Source organism: Loxodonta africana, chromosome 1 (assembly GCF_030014295.1).
Source record: "Loxodonta africana isolate mLoxAfr1 chromosome 1, mLoxAfr1.hap2, whole genome shotgun sequence".
In the NCBI taxonomy this organism is placed as follows: Eukaryota; Metazoa; Chordata; class Mammalia; order Proboscidea; family Elephantidae; genus Loxodonta; species Loxodonta africana.
The window spans coordinates 193,615,985-193,636,955 of NC_087342.1; the positions used below are offsets into that span (position 1 = coordinate 193,615,985).

The 20,971-nt window shown below is 36.5% G+C and overlaps 1 protein-coding gene across 2 annotated transcripts in view; it reads right to left on the reverse strand.

The window, feature by feature from the left end:
* Positions 1–2,841: 2,841 nt before the first annotated feature.
* KIAA0408 (KIAA0408 ortholog) overlaps positions 2,842–20,971 on the reverse strand; it is a 39,792-nt gene continuing 21,662 nt past the window's right edge. Inside the window, exons 1-6 of one of the 2 annotated variants that reach the window (XM_010593606.3) lie at positions 20,570–20,653; positions 17,103–17,190; positions 11,768–12,130; positions 11,600–11,679; positions 8,407–9,742; positions 2,842–6,409 (exon numbers count right to left, since the gene is read on the reverse strand). In XM_010593606.3, the coding sequence (XP_010591908.2) occupies positions 6,236–6,409; positions 8,407–9,742; positions 11,600–11,679; positions 11,768–12,094 (1,917 nt within the window). In that variant the 5' untranslated portion in view covers positions 12,095–12,130; positions 17,103–17,190; positions 20,570–20,653 and the 3' untranslated portion in view covers positions 2,842–6,235. Of the gene's footprint in view, positions 6,410–8,406; positions 9,743–11,599; positions 11,680–11,767; positions 12,131–17,102; positions 17,191–20,569; positions 20,811–20,971 lie in introns of those variants that run through there. The other variant, XM_023558508.2, reaches the window with a different exon arrangement.

The window sequence follows — 20,971 nt, forward strand, 5'->3', positions numbered from 1 at the left end:
TTGTAGCTGCTGCTTCTCATTTTGAGTCGTGCCACATCAGCAAATGAAGGTCCTGAAAACTTGACTCCAACCATGTCATTAAGGCCAACTCTACTCTGAGGCAGCTCTTTCCCAGTCTTATTTTGAGTGCCTTCCAACCTGAGGGGCTCATTTTCCGACACTGTATCAATGTCTGCTGCTATTCATATGGTTTTTCACTAGCTAATTCTTTTCAGAAGTAGACTGCTGGGTCCTTCTTCCTAGCCTTAGTCTAGAAGCTCAGCTGAAACCTGTCCGGCATGGATGGTCCTGCTTATTTTTGAATACCGGTGTCATAGCTTCCAGCATCACAGCAACACACAAGCCCCCACAGTAGGACAAACTGACAGATACATCGGGATATTTTAACTTAGTAATGGTTAACGTCCCAGCCGCCTACAAATGGGTCCTTCACTTGCTCCTCCAGTCTGCTTGCCTCCTAAACTATAGTAAAGAGCTCATGTGCTGGAGAAAACCTCTCTACTCGTTTCTTGTGGCACCCCCCTCACTACCCTTAGCTGTGCTGGTTCCCAGGACTGGACTTTTTGTCTTGCATTTGCAAATTTCTTCCCTGGATACTTCATTCCTTCCCCAGACCTGGATTCAGTGTCAGGTTTCTGCTGCTTTATGAAGCAGTCCCCTTGAGGGTGACCATGTGCCTGACTCCTGAGCACTGTCCACCATGGAGTCCTTGATGATGTTTTCTCAGGGCCTGGATCTGCCTGGGAAAACCTAGCACTTACTTTTGCTAGGTTGGATACTTCATAAATTCAACTAACCCTGCACCCCTAGGCTACCCCGCCCTGCAAACAGCTTCCTTTTAAGGAGGTAACATGCCAGGTCTCAGCAGTTCTTTCCTTGCTCGGCCTTTCTTTGAAAGAATTTTTATTCCCGGTGGTTTACCTCCTGAATTCTAACAGATAGGAATTGTTGCCTCCTTTGTACTCCTACAAGTAATTGCTTTTTAAAATACTGTGTATGGTTCTTTGGCCTTCATTGTAAATTAACTATTTCATTGCAGATAGAAATCCTGGTGGTGTAGGCAACACTGGTGTTGTAGTGGTTAAGTGCTATGGCTGCTAACGAAAGGGTTGGCAGTTCAAAGCCACCAGGTACTCCTTGGAACCTCTGTGGGGCAGTTCTACTCTGTCCTATAGGGTTGCTATGAGTCGGAATCGACTTGACAGCACTGGGTTTGGTTTTTTTTTTCCCAATAATTTATAAAATACCTTACTGGATTCATGTTAACACAAAATTTCTTGCAAAGATTGACCAAATATTCAGGTTAGATAATTTGGTATTATTTTGAGGCTGGGATGATTTTGAGCATTATGTAATTTTTAAAAAATCTGCAAATCTTAAACAGCTGGCTTAAATTTAACGATTTTTTAAATAAAATTACCACATGAGTAAATAATTTGAGTATAAGACTTCAAAAAGAAACTGGTAAAATTAATTTTGGAGTAAGAGTATAAGCTGGAAATAACTGCAGACTCCAGTGGAATGCTCTCATTAATTTTGGAGTACATGTAAGTCATACACCATGGATATCTTTTGTGGTTCTTTTGAAGACTGAAGTGGTCAGGATTCAGAGCTGGTGCTCTAAATGAGGATTGCTTTGGCTATGACGAGGTTTACTGTCAATATTTTGTCCTACATACAAAACTTATGTAAAATCAGAGCACGGGCATTCAAAGTGAAAAATGTTTTGATTAAGTGAGCCTTGTTCACAACTTTTTGAATATTATCTCTTATTTGTTGAGACCACGTAAATCATGACTTTGTTAAGATCATTAAAAGCATTACCAGAAACTATCAATGAGAGCAAAATAAACAATGTCAGTGTCATGTGTAAGTGAAAAAGAACTGTTCACTCTTTTCCTTCTTCCTCACAAAAAAAAAAAAAAAAAAAAAATAGCCATGCAACCTCAATGTAAGCAGTTTGCTTTGGGAAAAGAAGATTGGGGAGAGAGCCCGAAAATGGAGACTGAGAGTCACTCATTCATTTCTAACCATTATCTTGGGAAAGGGACTACTTAATTTTTCCTCTGAAATTAGAAATTACAATGCCTGCCTCAAAGTTCTGTTGTAAGGAAGAAACAAGTTGAGGAACAGGAATGTGCTTTCCAAACAATAAAGTCATCGATGCACACGAGCTTTTATACGGGAAGGCAGGACACTGAGCTCAGACTTGGATTCCTTCAGCATAAGCTTGGCAGCCAAGCAGACATCTCTGAGTCTCAGCTTTCTCACTTTGAAACTGTGATTGTTCTGAGTGACTTCCAATTCTAGACTCTTCCCTCATTTCTAGACACCTCTGTAGCTTTCTATAAGCAGCCATTTTTTCAGAATTCACCAAATTTACCTGTTGAATTTGTAAAATGATACAGATATGTATGAGATTTTAAGTATTGTTATTTTGTCCCCACTGAAACAGATTTCCTATGATAAAAGATTTTATACAGTAAAAATAATTGAGTAGAAATCATCTTAGGCACTTGCCTGAAGCATCCTCCACCCCCACCTTCTTTGCCTTATTTTCATTTTTAATTTTTTTGCTTTATGAAGTCCATCTTTTGCAGGAGAATACTTCTGGGCTCTATAAGATGAGCAAGTCATAGCTGTACATTCTGGTAAGGGTACTTGCTACTTATGAAGAAACAGGCAGAATTTGAAGCAAGATAGCACTATGATAGACATCTGAACATGCTTAACGCAAATTTAACCAATTTCACCATGTAAACACAAATTTCAGAAGTGTATGCTCTTTTCCAACAAAAATTTAATCTGACTGAATTTGCATTTAAATGGTAAAGAGTGGATGTCTGTGTATGAGAAACTCCATGGGGTTTTGTGTGGCAGGGTGCAGGGATTCAGGCAGACTGGCTTCAGATTCTCCTATCCAGAGATATTTTGAGAGACTAGGTTGAACCGTGTACATATTTGAGTTTAAAACTTTGTAAGATTCTCAGCTTGACTGGAGATCACTGTAGAAAATAAAATAAAAATGTTTTCAATGTATATAAATGCCACACTGGGTGTTTCCACACCTATTTTATTTGATAGCTTCTAATGACTGAAGGAGATTTCAATATCATGTAGTCGTTTATCAGTAAATATGCCTAAAAATAATTTTGAAAAATCTTTATAGGGAAGCACATTTTCTTTTTTAGGTTGAGATATTTTCATACAATGACATGGTTAAATTCCCCTTGCAGAAGTAAGTCATGTTTTGTAGCAATATCTGCAAAATGAAATATGGTTATCTTCATTGTCTACGTAAAAACAAATGAAAGTTATGGATAATTTTTAACAAAGTGAATCATACAAAGCACGATTTATATTTTTATATTCGGCTTTGATATAAGGCAACATAGAGAACTCATGTGAGGACACACACACACAAACACATACACACACACTGTTCTTTGTGCCTCATTCTTATTACTTTCTGAGCATAGCCAATAATGTCAGTAATCCCATACTGAAATAACCTAACAATGTTCCCCCAAAATCTGCTAGGGAAACATCTATTAACAAAAGCGTTTCTAATCAAATATTTCTGGGAATATTTACAAATTCCTTAAATCCAGCAATGATGGCATAATGAAGGATATGTTGTTGGCAGGACAGTGCCCATGTTGGTAGGATAATAGAAAAATGACCACTTAAAATATAATACATCAAAAAATTTTTTTCAAGGATAATTTCTATTTGCCTGATAGATTTTTCCATAAAAAATTATAAAATATTTTAAGAAGGAAAACAGACCATACAAATGATCTCTGTTTTAGTTTTTTCATCTTTACAATCAAGGGGATTGGACTAGATGTTAAGCACTTTTTTCCCGAACTCTAATATTTCATGATTATAGCAAACACAAAATGTTAACATATGTTCCATTGTTTCATTCAAGTGGCAATAGAAAAAAAAAGCCAATTGTAGAGGCTGACAATATGACCCCTTTTTATTTACTGATAGTAAAGGCGTGGCCCAGGGAAGTGACTACCAAGAGAATCCATCCATTTAGGGATGTATTATTATCAATCAATGCCACTGGTCCTGAATCTGCCTGGTCATCAAAAGCTTTCTTTGCCTTGTTTTGTTTTATTAAAGACTTCAGATTTCCAGTCCCTACCCTGGAAACCATGTTTTAGTAATTAGGGATTAAGGTCAAGAATTCTAGTTTTTAAGAAATGGTCAATATTTCGATTTTGTAGTTAAAGGTAGGAACCACAGATCCACATTAGACCCCTGGGATACAGTATTGGAGAGAAACAGGAATGCTGCACAGTCCTTGGGCAGCCTCTCAATGTTACACACAGCATCTTCCTACAGGCCCGCCATTTTATGCTGCAAGCTACCACCTCTCCAGTGTTTCTTCCTCTTCAGATGAGAAGTATATCATGAGAATGACAACACTTGGTAAAAGAGTGAATTTATAGCCCTTGCTTACCATCCAATCCAATTTCACATTCTAGAAGTTTAAGTCAGCTTACCTCCTTATTGGATAGTACGAATCTATCCATCACCAAGCAACAGTCTTGAGCCTTTAAGGCAGTCTGGGATTTGAAAATTATTTACTTTATCTCAAGTCATGGTGTATAATAAAGAGAATTTCTCTAAATGGTTAATAATATATCATAAGGACAAGGCTCTTTGAATACTTTTGGCATAAGAATTCCTTAATCTTTTTTTGTAATAAAGAAATGCTTAAATAGAATTAATATCTAACTAATAACACGGTACTATATAGAGACAATGGGGAGCGAAGCTGCTTCCAAGATCTTCCGTGTAGGATTCCAGGAACCTCAACATTCATATCTCTATCAGTTCTCAATACAGATTTCATGTGTTCACTATATGCAAGACGTTGCCAAAATACAAGTCTCTCTCCCTTATACCCATTGCCATCAAATCGATTCTGACTCACAGAGCTCATACGAGACAGGGCAGAATGGCCCCATAGGGTTTCCAAGGAGCAGCTGGTGGATTCGAATTACCAACTTTTTTGGTTAATAGCTGAGTTCTTAACCACTGTGCCACCAGGGCTCCATCTGTCCCTTATACTACTCATAAATGACAAAGTTTAGCTTAAGGCTTTTTTTTCTTTTATAGCACAGCATAAGAACAATATTATAATTCAGCTCTCAGCAAAACATTATTTCTGATCATTCTTGTTAATAAAAACTGAATTAGTCCTTTACCTAATAAAGGGAAAAAGAAAAGGGAAAACGTGAATGACTGACCTCTAAATATGATACTCCAGATAAAGCAACTAAACTAAGTTTACCACAATTTTAACAAAAAACAGAATTCAATGTAATTAAAATTTTTTTGCTTTTATGTCCTATTTAAGGAATGTTTATTCCTGAAGCAAAAGAAAGTCATCATTTCATGTCATTTATAAAGTAGACTCATGAGACTGGTTCTGAGAATCAAGTATAAATTTTAAGTCACAATATACTACCCAATGATAGATAAAAACATTTGTGAACATTCTATGCTTCATTTAGAAGGCTGATCTGTTAAAACTGTGATATTTTTCTTTAAAAGTGAAACCAAAGGAGATCAATGGTATTAGTTTATCCTTATATGGATTAAGAAAGCATTTATGAATCATATCCACCAATGTTAGATATGTGTATAATTCTTAGTTTTCAATGTAGTTGGGGCTGAGAAAGTGGTTAATATATGTTCCTCAAATGCCTTAACTGGAATACCTGAGGCATACAAATATAAACAGTATTGTATATTTTCAAAAATGTAAAATAAACACAAAGAGTATATAGGTATACATGTTATAATTTTAAAGTCAACACTAGCACATAAGTTTTTCTCATCTAAATACGTACTAAGATACTTCCTATTTCAACACATGCACCTACAAACACATGGCCATGCACATAACCACTTGCTTTCTGTCACTTGCAAGAAAGTTAGATATACAATACTGTACATTGTTTCAACCAAAATCATATTTGAAAATTAATGAGGATGGCATTAAAAAATTCTGATCTAAGAAAGAAAAATACAAGAAGATAATTACTCCAAAAGTTAAAAACACTGAAGACTGATGGAAATTTAAGATTTAAATTGCATGTCCCAGTGATCCTGAAAGATACCAAAGAGAACAGGACTGGCTGTAAACACTCAGATACTTTGTTTGGCAACTGGTTTGACTAGAGCTTTTGGCATCTAGCAATCCAGGCCAGACTTAGACCATCGATGCTTCAGATCGCAGAGAAACGGTACAGTTGTGGGCAGTTCTCCGAAAAGCTGGGGGTGCAGATGGAGATCTGGAAGCCCATCTGGACGGGAGACGGCGATTTGCTGGTCTAGCAGGTCTGGAAAACCCTTTTCCATGTGAACATGTCACTGCCATGGGTTCCTAGGGCATAAATGAAGACATTCATCTCACTATGTGGGAACCAGTGATGAGTTTAACATATTATGGATTCCTATCATGGGATTAATGTGTTAACATATTTATATGCAAGTAAAAGTACTGAAAAACTAAAGAAGGTATTTAATATTTTGTGCTCTTGACTGTTTTAATCAAAGCAATTGTATTTTAACATGGGATATGGTATTGACAATCTGGTAGGTCTCTCACTGATAAATTTCAGTACAAGGATCTCTTTTCTTTGTAGAAGTAATTATGAACTCAGGGCTCAAAAAATGTAGATAACTTTGAGAGATATGATTGAACTGCAGATGTTTCTTAGTGGGATATTAAAATTTTTTAGTGGTAAAAATAAAACAAATTGAATGAATCATAGAAGAAACATTGTGCACTTAAATCAAGTTACTGACATTTAAGAGGTTATAAAGTAAAAACACACAAAATGACTAATGTGATGCCTTCCTTTTTCCCCACTAATAATTCTTTCAATGAGTAAAACATTTCCTTCACTTTCTTTCTTTAATTTAATGGAAGAAAAGTATTATTTGATCTTTGCAATTAAAAAAAAAAAAGCTTCCATAACATATTCTATACCCTTGGTTCTTCTTATTGACTCTTTTAACAAAGCCTGTGCTCTTTCATCTGAGATGGGCAGTGAGGATGGTCTGTATTTCTGTTATTTTGATCATGGCCTGACACTGACAGAAACCTGCATTGTTTTTTTTTTTCTCTATGGAGACTTATTAATTTTTTATTTGTCCCTAGGAGGAAAAAAACAAAAAAACAACTACTTCTAAGGAGCTTGAGTAAAGGACACTCTCTACCACCTCTAATCAATGCAAGAAGAGGAAACATTTAGTAATACTGCTTGGTAGCTAATAATTACAGCTGGTTAATGTATATATATTTCCGTTTCCCATCTCCAGCTATAGGGCCTTACAGGTATTTATGGGCTCAAATAGAAAAACACAGGAATACAAAAGCCGGGTAATTATTTGTATCCTGTACAAACAAGGCAAAATTTCTGGTAAAACTGAAGAACACTGATGTTTTTGCAAGGTTTGAAAATCACCTAATTTTTTTTTTTCTTTTTTAACAACAGAAGGAGGCAACCTGCATAGCTTAAAATTATACTGCATTTAAAGTGTATCATGTAAAGCTAGGAATTTGAAGCCTTGGAGAATAACAGTAATCATAATAACAATAATAATAATATAACACCCATAATTTTTATGTTATCTTCTTAAAAATTATACGCATAAAAAGGAACTGTTGGATAGTTCTTCATTGTGAACACCAATCTCTTTGACCTTCCTATATCCTATAACTAGTGAAGATTATAGTATTTTATAAACAGACTGGAACAAAAAGAATATCCATGTTTATTATTTTTTGAGGCAATTTGTGTGCTAAAATACATATATAGCTAAGAATGACCTTAATTTTTTTAAACTATAATATTGTGTTTTCTTTTCATTGCACTTTTAGTTCCCACAAATAAAAGAACTTTATAAAACACTATTTTAAAATTATGTCTTTTACTCATAGTCACATTAATGTGACTAATCCTTTGAGAAAGAACATGAGTCAAATGTTGGCAACGACTGAACCAATCAAATATAATTACTGCAAAGTGTGAGTTATCTAAAAACTATTTTCTATATATTTTTCTTAATATGAACACTTTAAAAGAATAAAATTCTAGAAACCAACAAATGTACATTCTGATATTTTTTTTCAAGACTTACAACAAACACTTGATCTTCTTGACATTCTTAAGCCTCTATTATAGTTATTTCATTAAAGTTCATGTTGAGTTACAACCCTGTTTCCTATTTATTCAAAAATGAAAGGGAAGAAGTTTCTTAGATGCCAAAACATGTGCCTACATTCTATTTATATGACTGGGAGACTGACTGAACTCTGAGCCACTCCTAAATATGGATACAATTCTACCAGAATACTGGTGTTTACTTTCTCACCTCTGTTATCTTTTTCCAATCTATTCCTTTCTTCACTTGCTGACCCCCACACATAGCTGCCTTTCGCTTAAGTTCTTGTTCCATTTGGAGCGTTTCTAAATCCTGACTTAATATGGTGCCATCACTGACATTAGAGTTGCATTTAGTCCAATTATCTTGGAAGCATTTAGAATTCTGCAAGGCAGACCCTGCTGATGTCTCATAGGTTTTCAGCAGCTTTTCAACAACACCATAATTTGACTTAGCATCAGCTGACCTTGGACGTCCAGACAAATTACTTGGTCTCCAGTCATGTTCGTGGAGCATATTCCGATAACTGCTAGGACTTAAGTGTTCCTGCATCTGTCTTACTTGGCCTGCTGAGAATATTTTGGTAGGACTATCAGGCACATTTTCCATGGGCATAGGCATGTGGACATTGGTTTTCAGAACACCAGACGCATTGTCATTTTCTGATATGTTATCTGCATGAGTAATTAAGGTATCACAGGGTTTAGGATCTTCAGATGATTTTGAGTAGCTTTGATTTTTTTGTATTGCGTGACAATTTCTGTCTGTTCTAAATACAGTTCTGTTAAATTCATCGGTCTTTGCGGCTAGCTTTTCATTCCTTGTGGTCCTTTCAAAGCTGCAACTGAAACTTGTAAGTGGGCCACTGCTCTGTGTCACTGAGGAGCTAAAGTCATGGCTGACGTGAAGACTGGGATGAGATTTAGCAGGATGATTTGGGATCACCTTTTCATATTTTGGCTTATTGGGGGTAGAGCAGGTTTTCTGAAACCACAATGTGGAAGGGCTATTTTTTGCACCTATCCCAATGTTGCATGACCACATGCTAAGTCCAATATCTTCATGGCATGGAGGCTTGTTATCTATACTGGCTTCTGATGCAAAAGAAGAAAATATGACACCATCTTTCAAAGTCTCCCCTTCATCTGGACATGACATAGGCATCTCATGCTGCCTCAAAAGGAAATAAGGATTGCAGTTCTTTCCACCTTGGCCCCCTCGGGGCACCCAACTGTTGTCTAAACTTTCCTTCAATGCTTCATGGGCTTGTATACTTTCAGAATATGGGCTCTGCAGATTTCGAGATGTGCTTCTTGGAGGAGGAACTGGTGGGATTTCATTTCTTTGCAAATCAATTGTGTCAATTCCATGTTTTTTCAAAGAATCACTTTGGAGGACATCCTCATAGTTCAGATTCTTTCTGTTTTTCTGCTTTTCTTTTTCTAAATCAATTGGAAGAACACACTGGTCACTGTTGATCATGTGGTCCCTGTGAGGCATATTAATTACATTTGGCATGTCCCGGAGAGAAGAATCAGACATCATCCTGAAAAATTATAAAACGTGGTATATTAGCGATAACTGTATCTAAGATAAGCTCTCAAAAGACACCGTGGCTTAAGCAATTGATTGCTTCTACAGGAATAGGAGTCAAAACTTCCTCAAATCTAATTTTAATATAAATTTTTTATTCAACAACTTCGAGTCCTTTTATTATAGGACAAAGCCCACTTCTCATTGTTGTATTCAAGACCCTACTTACTCAGATCCAAACCACCTTTCAAACCTTGTCTCAATTTTCGATTATCTAAATTTTCATGTAGACTCAGACTTAGACTATATAGTGTTTTGGCTTTCTACTATTTGATATGACCATTTCTATAGGTTTTCTCTTGCCATTCCTTACCTGGAATGCTCACTTACGTCCTCTCTGCCTGCTGAATTACCATCCATCATGTAACGTGAACTCAAGCTTGGCCTCTTTAGTTTGAAATAAAATTTAAAGTAGTATGACATAAATCTGAATGAAACTGCAATGAGAAATGAGTAATTCCAAATGGAAAGTGTCATATGGGCTGGGGCACGAATAAAGAGCAAATAGGCAAAGTGAACTGTAAGACTGATAGTGTGGCTACTCAAGGGACAATGAATAGTTTGGTGTGGATGGATTATAAAGCAGAATGGGATGGAAGATATGGAGTAAAAGTGAAACATTAGGTCAGTGTCAAATTACAGCATCTTTGAATTACATATTTGGGATTTTGAGCTTTTTTTCTAAAGGTCGTGAAATGACAGTGAAAGCTTTTTACCAGGTATGATTCGTAGAAGCAAATTGGCAAGTCTTTTCCAAGTTATCTAAATAAAAACCTAAATATAGCCACTACGTGGATTCACAAATCAAACTTAATTAATCGTATTTATTTATACCTCTTTAACTCATACAAGATTATGAGATAGTTTATAATAAAGTGGAGGGAGATAAATATCCACTCACAGAGAATAGTAGTAAATATTAAATGGGAAACAACAGGGCAAAATGATGTACAAATCAAGGTTGGCTAAGAAAATCTACTGTAACTAAGCACAAAAATTCTCTCTGGGCTTCCTAATAGTTAAAGAAAAATAAGGAGAAATATTATCATGTCTTTCATAGAGAAGCACTATGAGGACTAGGAGATAACCGGTGATCCTAGAACAATCCATTTTCACTTACCTTGTGTAGGGAATTTCAAATATGTGTGTGTGTGTGTGTATATATATGTGTGTATATATATATATACACACACATATACACTTACATACATTTAACTTGGTTAAAGCCTACTCTTACAGTTACATAGTGTTTCTGAATTGAAAGAATATTCTCTGTAATGTCATTTATATGTATGTACCTATTTACAATACGTTGTTCTACTGAAAATTATGTATGGCTTTCAGTATATATATATAACCAATGTACAGAAATAAATTACTTTTGGGCATAAAATATTTCAGTAGAGCATCATTATATAATTAAAACACTACTTTGTTAAATCTGTTTTAAAGTGTACTTAAATTGATTAGCCTAGTTTTACTGGACAAATATTCAAAATGAAAAAGAACCACACTAAAGGATACTTGTTAATTTATTATAAAGAGTCTACTTTAATTGAATACCAAAAGAGTAAAGTGTTACTAACAGTCAAATCGCCAAGAGAACTGGAAGGTTTGTGTTAGGGAATTAGTAAACAGAGAAGGACACAACTGGAGTTTCTATTTTCCATCCGAGGTAACACATTTTTATGATTCATTGTTAAGTACCACTAACAAAGTTTATGTAGGAGGCAGTGTGGATTCATTAACTGAAAACAATATTCTTCTTGATTTTCCAACATTAAGTAATCATACAGATATACCAGCCTACCTTTTGTGGTTAGACCGCTTTCGAATTTCCTCTTGAAAGCTGCATAATTCTTCACTAACTTTGGCAAGTTCTTCAAGAGCCTTTATGCATATAAGCAACAGCATGTTAGCACTCTAAAATGTAAATATTTCTTTAGAAACAATTCTAGGCCAGGCACATCTTACTTACTGTATTGAGGGCACCAGAACAGCTCTTGCTTTCTTTGTCAGAGGTCCTCAGGTCAGGCCAGGATTCACATTCCTTTCGGTTGTCTGCAGCCAAAGGATTCATAAACCCTACTTTTGATTTTTGTGCTGCTTTTTGTTCCTTACACATTTGATCTCCTTCAGTGAGTAAGTTCTGTTCTGTTTTATTTTCTTTTTCCAGACCAAGTATGTGATTCATCCCTATAAATTCACATTGTCCTGAAATGGGGTAATTTGGAGAAGAGTCCACCATTTTGCCTTGAAGGACCTTTTCACAATCAAGATCAATGGCCTTAGGACTTTCATTCATGTTGATTTTCCTCCGAAGCTTTACTTCTTGGCAAAGCTATAAAGCAAATAAAGATAAAACTTTTTCTTTCTAATTCATTATACTTTTGGTCCTAAGCAAACGGTTTTGAGTTCTTTTTGCCATACTATTATGTACTACTCTGGCTCTTAATGCTTAAACCAAACCAGTTGCCATTGAGTCAGTTCTGACCATGACAGCCCCACGTGTGTCAGAATTTTGCCCCACAGGGTTTTCAATGGCTGATTTTTCAAGAGCAGATCACCCCGCCAATCTTCCGAGGAAACTCTGGGTTGACTTGAACCTCTAACGTTTCAGTTAGCTGCTGAGCATGTTAACAATTTATACCACCTAGGGACTCTCAAAAACCAGTTGCCATTGAATTGACTCCGTCTCACGGCAAGCCCATATGGGTCAGAGTAGAACTGTGCTCTACAGGGGTTTCAACGGGTGGTTTTCCCTAAGTAGATCACCAGGCCTTTTTTTCCCAAGGAACGTCTGGGTGGACACCAATCTCTAACTTTTCAGTTATTAGCTGAAGCATTAATTGTTGCCAATACCAGATATTTATGCTGTCAAATAGTGTCTCTAAAATCAGGTTACCTGGAACAACTTTTGATGAACCAGAATACTGCTTTTAGTGGGACAATGTATGGATGGTAACTTGTACCCTTCTGGCTAGAAATCAACTCTCAAAAATAAAATAAACCTGTTCTTCCACATGATCTTATCAATTGATGCAGAAAAGGCATTTGACAAAGTCTAACACCCATTCATAATAAAAACTCTCAGCCAAATAGGAACAGAAGGAAATTTCTCAACATAATAAACAGAATTTATATAAAGCCAATAACCAACATCATCCTAAATGGAGAGAGTCTGGAAGCATTTCCCTTGAGAACGGGAACCAGACAAGGATACCCTCTATTACCACTCTTATTTAACACTGTGGTGGAAGTCCTGGACAGTGCAATTATGCTAGAAAAAGAAATAATGGGCTTCCAAATTGGTAAGGAAGAACTAAAATTATCCCTATTTGCAGATGATATGATCTTATACACAGAAAACCCCAAAGAATCCACAAGAAAACTATTGGAAAAGAAGAGTTCAGCAGAGTATCAGGATACAAGATAAACATACAAAAATCAGTTGGATTCCTCTACCCCAACAAAGAGAATTTGAAAGAGAAAATCACCAAATCAATACCATTTACAATAGCCCCCAAGAAGATAAAATACTTAGGAATAAATCTAACCAGACATGTAAAAAACCTGTACAAAGAAAACTACGAGACACTACTGCCAGAAAACAGAAGAGACCTACGTAAGTGAAAAAATATACCTTGCTCATGGATAAGACAACTCAACATTGTGAAAATGTCAGTTCTATCCAAGATGATCTACAGATACAATGCAAATCTTATCCAAATCCAACAACACTTTTTAATGAGATGGAGAAACAAATCACGAACTTCATTTGGAAAGGAAAGAGGCCCCAGATAAGTAAAGCATTACTGAAGAAGAACAAAATGGGAGGCCTCACTCTACCTGATTTTAGAACCCATTATACCACCACAGTAGTCAAAACAGCCTAGTGCTGGTACAACAACAGACACACAGACCAATGGAACAGAATTGAGAATCCAGACATAAATTCATCCACCTATGAGTAGCCGATATGTCACAAAGTCCATTAAATGGGGAAAAGACAGTCTCTTTAACAAATGGTGCTGGTATAACTGGATATCCATCTGCAAAAAATGAAACAAGACCCATGCACATTCACTCCATGCACAAAAACTAACTCAAAATGGACCAAAGGTCTAAATTTAAAATCTAAAACAATAAAGATCATGCAAGAAAAAATAGGGAAACACTAGGAGCCCTAATACATGGTATAAACAGAATATAAAACATTACTAACAATGCAAAACACCAGAAGAGAAACTAGATAACTGGGATCTCCTAAAAATTAAACACTTATGCTCATCAAAAATCTTCACCAAAAGAATAAAAAGACAAGCTACAGACTGGTAAAAATTTTTTTGGCTACGCCATATCTGATCAGGGTCTAATTTCTAAAATCTACAAGATACTGCAAAACCTCAACAACAGAAAGACAAATAACACAATTAAAAAATGGGCAAAGGATATGAACAGACACTTCACCAAAGAAGACATTCAGGCAGCTAACAGATACACGAGGAAATGCTCATGATCATTAGCCATTAGAGAAACATAAATCAAAACTACCATGAGATGCTGTATCAGCCCAACAAGGCTAGCATTAATCCAAAAAACACAAAACAATAAATGTTGGAGAGGTTGCAGAGAGACTTGAACACTTACACTCTGCTGGTGAGAATGTAAAATGGTACAACCACTCTAGAAATCAATTTGGCACTTCTTTAAAAAGCTGGAAATAGAAGTACCATAAGATCCAACAATCCTACTCCTCGGAATATATCCTAGAGAAATAAGAACCCTCACACTAATCGGTATATGCACAACCATGTTCACTGAAGCACTGTTCACAATAGCAGAAAGATGGAAACAACCTAGGTGCCCATCAATGGGTAAGTGGATAAACGAATTATGGTATAATGATAAAGAACAATGAATCTGCAAAGCATCTCGTAACATGGATGAATCTTGAAGGCATAAATGCTGAGTGAAATCAGTCAGTTGCAAAAGGACAAACAGTCCAGGAGACCACTATTATAGGAACTCAAGAAAAGGTTTAAACACAGAAGAAAACATTCTTTGACGGTTATGAGAGTGGGGAGGGAGGGAAAGTAATATTCACTAACCAGATAAATAGACAAGAATTAGGTGAAGGGAAGGACAACACGTAATACAGGGGAAGTCAGCACCATTGGACTAAATCAAAAGCTAAGAAGTTTTCTGAATACAACCAAACACTTCAAGGGACAGAGTAGCAGGGGCGGTGGTCTGGGGACCATAGTTTCAGGGGACATCTAGGTCAACTGGCATAGCAAAGTTTACTATGAAAATCTTCTGCATCCCACTTTGGTGAGTGGCATCTGGGGTCTTAAAAGCTAGCAAACAGCCATCTAAGATGCATCAACCTGTCCCAACCCACCTGGAGTAAATGACAATGAAGAACACCAAAGACACAAGGAACATAAAAACAAACAAACAAACAAACAAAAAAACCCATGAATCAAAAAAGGGCATCATTAACCAGAAACTCCATCAGCTTGAGACCAGAAGAACTAGATGGTGCCCGGCTACCACCAATGACTGCCCTGATAGGGAACACAACAGAGAGTGCCTGATGGAGCAGGAAAAAAGTATGGCGCAGAACTCAAATTCTAGGAAAAAGACCAGACTTAATGGTCTGATAGAGACTAGAGGAACCCCAGAAGACATGGCCCCCTAACTCTCTGTTAACCCAGAACTAAAACCATTTCTGAAGCCAACTCTTCAGACAAAGATGAGACTGGACTATAAAACATAAAATGATATTCACGAAAGCTGTGCTTCTTAGTTCAAATACATACATGAGACTAAACGGGCAGCTCCTGCCCAGAGGTGAGATGAGCAGGCAGAAAGGGACAGAGTGCTAGTTGAATGGACATGGGAAATCTGGGGTGGAAGGGAGGAGTGTGCTGACATATTACAGGGATAGCAACTAGACACACATAATAATGTGTGTCTAAATTTTTGTATGAGAAACTAACTTGAGCTGTAAACTTTCACTTAAAATACAATAAAAAACAAAATAAACCTGTTCCTATATATGGAGCCCTGGTGGCACAGTGATTAAGAGCTCAGGCGCTAACCAAAAGGTGGGCAGTTCAAATCCATCAGCCACGCCTTGGAAACCCTATGGGGGTAGTTCTACTTTATCCTAGGGTTGCTATGAGTCTGAATTGACTCGATGGCGAAGGGTTTTTTTTTTTTTTTTTTTGGTTGATTCCTATATATAGGTATTACGATGATACAGAAACACAAAATTGAAATGAACTGAATCAATAATTGGCCATGATCTCTAGTTGCTTTCAGAGAGAAAGAAGAGTTTAACTGAAAGTCTTTTTTTTCTGATATATGACCCTATTTCTACACCATTATTTAACTGTTTAATAGTTAACAACCTCATTTAGTAAGTCAGCTCATTCCATTCCCAAAGTAGACATTTTGCAATCAAACGATGTTTCCTTTGGAAGTTAAGTTGATCAAGGCTAAATATTACTGAGATTATTTTTAATACCATGCCATGGCTATACACATTCTAAAAACACTTCTCGTCCAGATTAAAACAAATGTGACAACATCCTATGCAATCTAACAGAATTCTACATAACAGAACTCTTAAGGCTTCCTTCTTGATTAGACAGATCTCGATGATGCCTGTATGCATTCACTCAGCTCACCTCTAAATAGACAAGGAAGTGCTCTTTGGAGTTCTTGTCAAATTTCAAGAGAGATGGTTAGATAACTATTAAGCAAATGGGTCTATATTTTACGGCCACAATCAGTATCTGCACTACAAACACAATTCAAGGAATATAGTATCAGATTTATTGCTGTTCAATATTTACTCAAATCTCAAGTATCAGAAACAGTATACATGCCTGAGGGATATATATCCATTTATTTCTTTAGATACTTATGACTCTAGCATTAAGTCAGAATAGCCTCAAACTCTAGCCCTGAATCAAATGTTTAGGCCCCTGTAAAATTATTTTTACTGAATTCCATTAGGCATTATGATTTTCACTGGCCTTGAGGGATATTATAAAAAACAGCCCTAAAAAGTATGATGTTAAGTATAAGGATGTTGTTCCTGACATTGTGTTTTGTTTTGTTTTGGTGGAGAGCCATGGGAGAAAACAAAATTGCTTTAGTTTCAAAACCAGGGAGAAAAAAAATGCTATTCCTGGGAAACAGGTTCGTTTTTGTCTTCTAAATATTGAAATATATACACTTGGTAAATTTTGTATGCTGCTAGAAAGCTTGGGCCCAGCACATGCATTTCACATACCAACCTTCCTCTTGTCTTCATCTCATCTTTTTAGTTTTGCATTCTTTACCTTATCTGTAATTTTGTATGCCATCTTAAATCCTTTTGTGAGCCTAGGTAAGGTTAAAATAAAAAATACAATATTTGTGATGGAAAAACATTTATTTTGTATAAAGGAATCTGTGTTACTGGGTAGCCAGCCATTGTCAATGGTTATCTAATCATTCCACCAGAGGAAAGAAGCAGGAATGAGTGCACTGTGAAGCAAAGTTCCCAGACATCTCTCAACTCTATCAACCACCTATGAACTCTACCCAGAGTTTCTATCCGGATTATTCCAGGTTCCAAACAATCCATGTATGTACATCTTATTTTGCAATTGCAAATGCAGTGATTGTTGTTAGTGGCTGATAAGAGAATAATTACAAGTCTTAATATCCAACACCAGATTTTCTCACTAGGTGATACGGTCACTTGAAATCACTGAAGCTATATGTCTGTACCTGGGTATCTACAATTTTCTAATACATGGCTCAATAATCTGTATCTGATTCAATACATAAAACTTAGTGGTAAATGTTATACAAATACAGTCTACTGTGTTTGTGGCATGACATAATTTTTCTAAGTGTTGATTTCTTAATTTTAGCTTTTTTAAAAATTGATTCTTTCTGTGACAATGTGAAGATACTTTCCTTCTGTTTTCTTAGTCTTTTTACCTCCAGCTTTGAAGGCTTGATGAAAGTACCCTCTGAGCATGTTTTAAGATACATAATATGTATGTTAATATACGTGTAATCATACATATATAATATGAATAGGTATGGTGAAAGAATACAACCCTGACACACACCTTTCCTGACTTTAAACCAATCAGTAGCCCCTTGTTCTGATGCTGAGCAAATAATCCGAGAAGCTGGACTATATGAAGAAGAACTGGGCATCAGGATTCGAGGAAGACTCATTAACAACCTGTGTTATGCAAATGACACAACCTTGCTTGCTGAAAGTGAAGAGGACCTGAAGCACTTACTGATGAAGATCAAACACCACAGCCTTCAGTATGCGTTGCACTTCAACATAAAGAAAACAAAAATCCTCACAACTGGACCAGTGAGCAACATCATGATAAACAGAGAAAAGACTGAAGTTGTCAAGGATTTCATTTTACTTGGATCACTATCAACAGCCATGGAAGCAGCAGTCAAGAAATCAAAAGATGCACTGCATTGGGTAAATCTGCTGCAAAGGACCTCTTTAAAGTGTTGAAGAGCAAAGATGTCACCTTGAAGACTAGGGTGAGCCTGACTCAACCCATGGTATTTTCAGTCACATCATATGCATGTGAAAGCTGGACAATGAATAAGGAAAGACTGAAGAAGAATTGACACCTCTGAATCGTGGTACTGGTGAAGAATATTGAATATACCATGGACTGCCAAAAGAACGAACAAATCTGTCTTAGAAGAAGTACAACCAGAATGCTCCTTAGAAGCAAGGATGGCGAGACTGTGTTTTACATACTTTGGACATGCTGTCAGGAGGGATCCGTCCCTGAAGAAGGACATCGTGCTTGGCAGTGTACAGGGTCAGCCGAAAAGGGGAAGACCCTCAACGAGGTGGACTGACACAGTGGCTGCAACAATGGGCTCAAGCATAACAACGATAGTAAGGAAAGCTCAGGACCGGGCAGTGTTTCATTCTGTTATGCACAGGGTCGCTATCAGTCGGAACCAACTCGAGGGCACCTAACCACAACAACAACAACATATATAATATGATAAGAAGAGCATAGTGCTGATATTTAGGGATTGGAGAACATCACCTAGGGGCAAGTTCCCAGCTATAGAGCTATATACTCAGGTACTATTCAGACAGCAGGACTGAAAATCACCACAGTAACTGTGCAAGATGAAGAAAATATTTCTTCATTGCAGTCCTTCTGGTTCCCTGACATGGAAAATAGTGAGTCTTAAAAAGGACAGTATCTATATGAACAATAATCCTGTTTAAAATATGTTTAATGACTGCTAATTGATAAGATCGCTATAGGTTCACTATGAGTCTGAATCAACTTGATGGCAACAGGGTTTTTTTTTGTTTTTTGTTTGGTTAATTGATAGGGATAATATTTACCATAGAGGAAACCTATAGAGTAGTCAGAATAATTGTTCGACTATAACAAAGTTAACCAGACACAAGACAGTTTAAGGTACATGGTTTCATGTAGACAAATCCTGCCTGACTTAACTATTTTGATTGGATGCTAGAATTGCATGAGACTTACTAACAGAACCTCCCAGACTTTTGGGAGCCAATGACCCATGACTAGAGGTCTGCTTGTGATTGAAGTAGAGTTTAGATTTTGATTTGACCTGGGCATCTCCTTGTTGATCCAATATGAATATCTGGGTAGAGGCATTAAGGGAGTAAGCAGGAGCTGGCTCCTTTGCCAAACTATAGAGGAATAAGGACGGAATTCTTTACAAGCAAAAAGGTAGGTTTCTTTGCTTTTCAACCTCTAATCATGCATGGTATGCCTTCCTTCTTGGTTCAAGTTTAGAGGAAGGGCTTAATAGATACTTTTTTTTTCCTTTTAGCTTGCCAATTTGGATTTTATTCACAGTCAATTGCATGGGTGTTAATAACAAAAAAAACATGTGTACTATAAACACGTAAGACACATGCTCTGATTGCCTGTGAATAAAGGCCAAAAAGTCTCTTAAAACAACCACTTGGGTAATATGCATAAATCCACAGAAGCTGAAACTATGGCTGTTACCAGAAGAATGCAAGGTAAGTATAAATAATTTTCAGTTGGAGCAAACCTAAGCGTACACTAACGTAAATGCTTGAATATTCCAGGCCTGACAGACCAGGGATGGTTAATGGAGATAAAAGGACTGTTTGTGTCAGAGTTATGGCATGTCATTTTTCATAATCCCTTTCTTTTAAATGCACCAATAAATGTAGCACCACTTGTCAGAATAAATCTCATGTCCAGTGCCATTTTGTTTGATATATGACACTCCTTTTGATCACACTGAGTTGCCTAGCATGTAATTTCCTTTGGTAGACATTATTTATAAATCATCTCAGGAAAGGAAAGCTTTATATTCTAATGACTAATTGTAATTTCACTAACATATGATCCAACAATTAAGTCTTACTGTCTTGAGCTAGGCCCTGGTGTTTTAAAACTCTTGCAAAATACATACCCCATTTTTGATATCAAGGCTCTCTGGCCATGAAATAATAAGTGGACACATTTTGGAATGACAATTCAAGTTCTTAGTTTCCATGTGGGGCTACAAAATAAGCATAGGTCTTAAGACACCATTGGCTAAGGTTAAGATATTTTGAGACTAGTAAATATTACTGAGACATGCACATATTAGGTTGAATTAAAAAAAAATTTCTAATACAAGACTAACTTTAATTTTCATTCTGAGGTTGACATTTACAATGCATTCAAAACAAATCAACTTGTACCTCTTCTATCTTCTTCTGCATGATCTTCCATTGACTTTCCCATTCCTTTCTTTCATTGTCAAACTGGTCCAGTAATTCCATCTTTTCCTTATGCCAGCTAGTCTCTGTGTTCTCCCACTGCTTATGCAGGTCCATGGCAACTGCGTGAGTGTCAGCGAAGAGGTGTTTCTGCTTGTCTCTGCCTTCTCTTAACTGTTTCTTGGAAGCTTGGAGTTGTTTTATTTGAAACAGTCTCACTTGCCTTTAAAAGAAAGCCTAATGTAAACATAACAAGAGAGAGTTCCAAACCCATGTGGTTTCTGGGAACATATTTTATCATTTTGTCAAGAGCTGTTCACATAAACAAACTCTAGGAAAATTGGACTCAAAAAAAAGAGGTGATACCGATTTGCATAAACACAA